This window comes from Colletotrichum spaethianum (genome assembly GCF_022836535.1).
Source record: "Colletotrichum spaethianum MAFF 239500 DNA, contig58, whole genome shotgun sequence".
Classification (NCBI taxonomy): Eukaryota; Fungi; Ascomycota; class Sordariomycetes; order Glomerellales; family Glomerellaceae; genus Colletotrichum; species Colletotrichum spaethianum.
This window is the reverse complement of record NW_026054828.1, coordinates 207,380-212,171: the sequence shown is the minus strand read 5'-3', so window position 1 is coordinate 212,171 and position 4,792 is coordinate 207,380. Positions and strand designations below refer to the sequence as shown.

The 4,792-nt window shown below is 39.1% G+C and overlaps 2 protein-coding genes across 2 annotated transcripts; both read right to left on the bottom strand.

The window, feature by feature from the left end:
* Window positions 1–445: 445 nt before the first annotated feature.
* ColSpa_12188 (uncharacterized protein) lies at window positions 446–1,138 on the bottom strand (the record flags this gene model as incomplete). Its single annotated transcript, XM_049278400.1, has 1 exon — window positions 446–1,138. One exon carries the CDS (start codon window positions 1,136–1,138, stop codon window positions 446–448), a length of 693 nt encoding a protein of 230 aa, XP_049134357.1.
* Window positions 1,139–1,405: 267 nt separating this feature from the next.
* Window positions 1,406–1,612, bottom strand: ColSpa_12187 (uncharacterized protein; the record flags this gene model as incomplete). The annotated part of the gene is made up of 1 exon (XM_049278399.1): window positions 1,406–1,612. One exon carries the CDS (start codon window positions 1,610–1,612, stop codon window positions 1,406–1,408), a length of 207 nt encoding a protein of 68 aa, XP_049134356.1.
* Between the last annotated feature and the right edge of the window lie 3,180 nt (window positions 1,613–4,792).

Below are 4,792 nucleotides of genomic sequence, written 5' to 3'. Positions count from 1 at the left end.
TAGCGGGGTTTGTAATCTCTGGCGTGACGGTTGGTGTTTAGTTCTGTCGTGTTCAGGCCCATTTTGCAATCCTCCAAAGTGAAGCTGGCAATTCTGCTGCTGTTTCTATTGCCTCGCGGCGTGTTTTCTGTAGCGTCTTCCTAATAATCCGGCCTTTCCTATTTCATGCTGTGAGGTACGCCTCCCAGCTTCGTTCAGTGTGTTCCTCGTTATATCGTCAACGTAGTCGTTTAGTTTCAGCAAGGATTTCCACGCATTTCTCGTTCCAGCCTGCTCTCGACTTAGGGGAGCCGGTTTTCGTTGGTACCCCTTCGTCAATGGCTGTGGTGAGGGCTTCGGTTATCTCCTGGATGTATCTGTCTAGGGCCGCTTTCGTCCTCGGCCTCCTTAGCGGGGAAAGAGTCCGTTTAACAGCTTTCATAAAGACGGTTTCGTCTATAGCCTTCTAGTTTCTCTTCTCTTCTTGTTGTAGTTGTGCGATTGTCAGGTCTAGCGATGTTGCGATAGGAAGGTGGTCTGATTCGTGGTTTACGTTGTCGTCTATTCCGTATTTTATGAGCCTGTCAACCAGCCCAACTGTGATAAGGCAGAGGTCTATTGTTGAGCGGCCGTCTCCCTCCATGTATGTAATCGTGCCCACGGGTAGTTGATTGATGAGGTCGAAATCTTCCATCAGTTCTATCAGTTCTCTCGCTTCGGCATCTGGCTTCCGGATCTCGCTTCCTCCCCATAGCTCGTGGTAAAGGTTGAAATCCCCTACCACTATTTGTTCGATGTGGTGTTTAGCTTCTAGCGTTTTCCGTAGTTGCTGTAAGGATCTCATCCTGTCGTTATCTTGGTTTTGCGGGTTGTATATGTTGTGGATGGCGACTTCAGTGTTCCGGCCTACGTTAAATCCCAGAGTGAGAGTACAGAGATCTTTGCTGTGTTCCTTGAATTGCCACTTCAAGTGGTCTAGCTTCTTGTTCACAAAGAAACAGACCCTTGCTAGGCCTTCTTCCCTGTTCGACGGGTAGCAGAGGTGGAAGCGGTCCTTCGCCGGGTGATGCGTTGTGGCGTTGTAGGGATTTATCCATGGCTCCTGGATGGCAAGGATATCGTAGTCATCGATCCTAGGGTCACGGAGGAGCGTAGCCATCACCACATCCCTCGACTTTCTTACGTTGTACTGTAGTATCATAAGTGTGCTTTGTGTGGTCATTCGCTATCGTCGACGATTTCCATAGGGTGGCTATCTTTTGTTATCTGTATGTTCGCGTCTATGGCTTCAAGCGCTCGGCAAGAGGGAACTATCGCTCGTCTCGGCCGAGAGTCCTCTGCTGCGACAACGATCGTGTTCTCGTCTTGTGTCTGGCTCCCTGTCGGCTGCTGGCGTTTCTGTATCTTCTTCTTTATGGGTGATCTGCTACGCTCCAGGCGTGTGCTCTGGCTCTGGCTCGGTACCAGTACTGGCCTCGATGTCGTCCGGATTGTTGGGGCCGTTCCTGTGGCGGTTGGGGCTGCTGTGGATTCCGGGTGGAAGGCGCGGGCGGCACAGCCTTTGTATGACGATGATGATGATGATATATTTAACGTCCAGAGTAAAAAGGGACGTGCCAGGCAATACCGACATGGTCTATGCTAATCTACACTATTTTACAGGCTGCCGTCTTCACCTAACGTTCCTGTTCAACAAGTCAGGCAGATTTTAGAAAAGAAATTGGTTGCCTTTATCTATTTGTACAGAAGAGAGGCTCTCTGCGTAGAACTTAGCAGAAAATCTATACTTGCTTTTCCTATATGTCAGCAAAGATAGGCTAAGGTGGCTTTCTGGCCACGCTTATAGAAGTAGAAATATACTGGGGTTTTGTGTTTACTATAACTGTAGTTAAGTAGTATGTCCTTATAGGTAAACTTCTTATAGTATGCTATAAAGTCTTTATGATGTGATCTTAATGTATATAGCTTTTTTAGTAGGTGTTAAGGAAGGCGAAGCTTAGGGGGCTTGGGATAGGGGACTATCTTAAGGTTGGTATACTGCTGAGGGCAGAGTGATAGCTATTTTCTGTTGAAAGTTTGGAAAGTGACTGCTTTAGATTGCCGTTTTAAGTGCACTAATGTAGGCTGTGGATGTGATTCTGGGGTTTGTTTGTAGGCCTCTTTGGCTAAAGAGTCTGCTTTTTTGTTTCCTGGTATTTCTGTGTATCTAGGGTACTACTAAATGTATACCTTGCTAGGTATTATTTAGCTTATCTGTTCTCTTTGTTTTTAAGAGTAAAAGAGCCTATTAAAGGCTTTAAATTTAGTTTAGCTGCTTTTTATGCTTTAAGTAATAAGCCTAGTTGTAACTATAAGGTTATTAAGGTAAATATAAATATTGTTTATTATTTGTGTTATAGGAGACCTTATAGCTTCTAGTAGGCTTTTGTTATAACCTAGAAAGCGTTGGTTAACATAACTACCTGGAACGAACCCACGAGGGACCAGGGGGACTGTTAGACTTATGTATGTATGACTATGGCGCTTATAGGTAAGGGTTGGAATGGAAGAACTATGGACAAGTTATGTGATAATAAGGAAGTAATTAAGAGATAAGGTGATTACTAGGAGTAATTACTAAGTGAGTAGCTTACCTTAGGCCTACTTTAGTTAATTACTGCTAATAATTCCACGATAAATAGATACAAGTATATAAACAAGATTTAAGCCTAGAGCTTAAGGACTCTCTATAGCTCTTTAGTAATTAACTTTGTGATTTATTCTTTTATAAGTAACTCTTATATTATTCTTTTATTGTAAAGCTATAAGCTATTTACGCCTAGATATACCTAACTAATCACTAGACACTAATAGACTAGTAAAATTATTAGTAAGACTTACTTTACTATTACTAAGTATTAACTTTAGTTACTTATTAGTAAAAACTATTATTATTAGATATTTAACTATAATACTTTAATTACTTTTATTTAGTAAGTTAACCTTAATACTTATTAAATAGTAACTATGTTTATTTAAAGGTACTTTAGCCTTATTCTTAATAAGTTTAAAGGGAAAAGTATTTATACCTTTTACCCCTAAGAACCTAGATAATAAAATAAAAGACGCTAAAGGATTAGATAATAAAATTAAATTTACTAAGAAAATATATAAGGATTAATAAAAGCGTATAAAGTAAAACAATAATAATATTATATAGCTATAAGCTATAGTAAATAAAACTATTAGTGTTCTTTAAGTAAAGACTCTAGAGACTAATAAGCTTAAATAATAAGTCTAGACTTTATAAGGAGCTACTAATATTATCTTAACTTTACTAGAAGAACAAGAGAAACTTAAGCTTAACTCTTACTACTTATAATAAGACCTCTAGAACTTTAAAAGGATTCCTGATCTAGATTAGAACCTATTAGATATTCTATATAAGTAACTTTTATATAAAGACAAAACAAATCATTTATATAAGTATCTTCTTTAGAGGATAAGTACTTTTTTAGTTTAAGCTTTACTTAGAAAACTACTTAGATAATAAAATACTAGAACACTATAACCTAGAAACCTAGTAAATCTTTAGAAGCTTTATAGGATTTAAGTATACTTTGAAATCCTTGTTTTAGGACCTTAATAAGAAATAATAAGCTAAATAGGACTTAGTAAATTTTAAGTAAACTAAGTTAGCTACTAATTATACTACAGAATTCTAAAGAATTTATATATAACTTAACTATACTAATATATTACCCTCTTAGCAGGGTAGCTATTGCTAGCGTCACGTGATGCTAGCTATTACGTGGGTAGTGCGTACCTAACTATAAGTAGCAGTGTGTACGTTAAGATAGTCACGTGGGTAGTGTATACCTAACTATAAGTAGTGGTATGTACGTTAAGATAGACCTTAATACAATCATCCTTTATATATCTCTTTGACCAGTAATAAGTAGTAGTATAACCTTTATATAGGTAGGGAGATAGGTGTATTAGCTAAAAGGCTAAGGAGCTGTTACCTTATAGAAAGGGCAAGAAGATAGTAACTTCTTAAAAGAGCTATAATTACACCTTTACGTAAAGGTAATTAGTTAACCCTTAAGTTAACCGCCAGGCCTTCTAGTTAAGCCAAGAAACAAACCTCAGTAAACAAAGGCTAAGGAGCTACTACCTTATAAAAAGAGCAAAAAGATAGCAACTTCTTAAAAGAGCTATAATTACACCTTTACGTAAAGGCAATTAGCTAACCCTTAAGTTGGCTGCTAGACCTTCTGGTCAGGCTGAGAAGCAAACCTCGGTAAACAAAGGCAACAACACTTATGCCTTATACTTGTACGTTACAATCGACCTCTCTACAGTAGACAACACCCTTATCTACCGACCTTTAATTCAACCCTATCTATCTGACGCGCTTACCGACATACCTACTAATACGCTTACCAATACGCCTACTAACACGCCTATTAACACGCCTACTAACACGCCTACCAACATGCCTTCTGCTGTTGCAGAAGAAGGTTACCGGACTAGCCTAGTGAAGCAATAGGGACTATTGCTTATTAAAGCGTTAGGGGGCAGTTGTTACCCCCTTGGCAGGGTGGCTACTGCTAGCGTCATGTGATGCTAGCTATCACGTGGGTAGTGTGTGCCTAACTATAAGTAGCGGTGTGCACGTCAAGATAGTCACGTGGGTAGTGTGTGCCTAACTATAAGTAGCGGTGTGCACGTCAAGATAGACCTTAATACAATTATCCTTCATACATCTCTCTGACCGGTAACATAATAACACTAAGATCTTTATATTCTACTAAGGACTTAAAAAAAACAT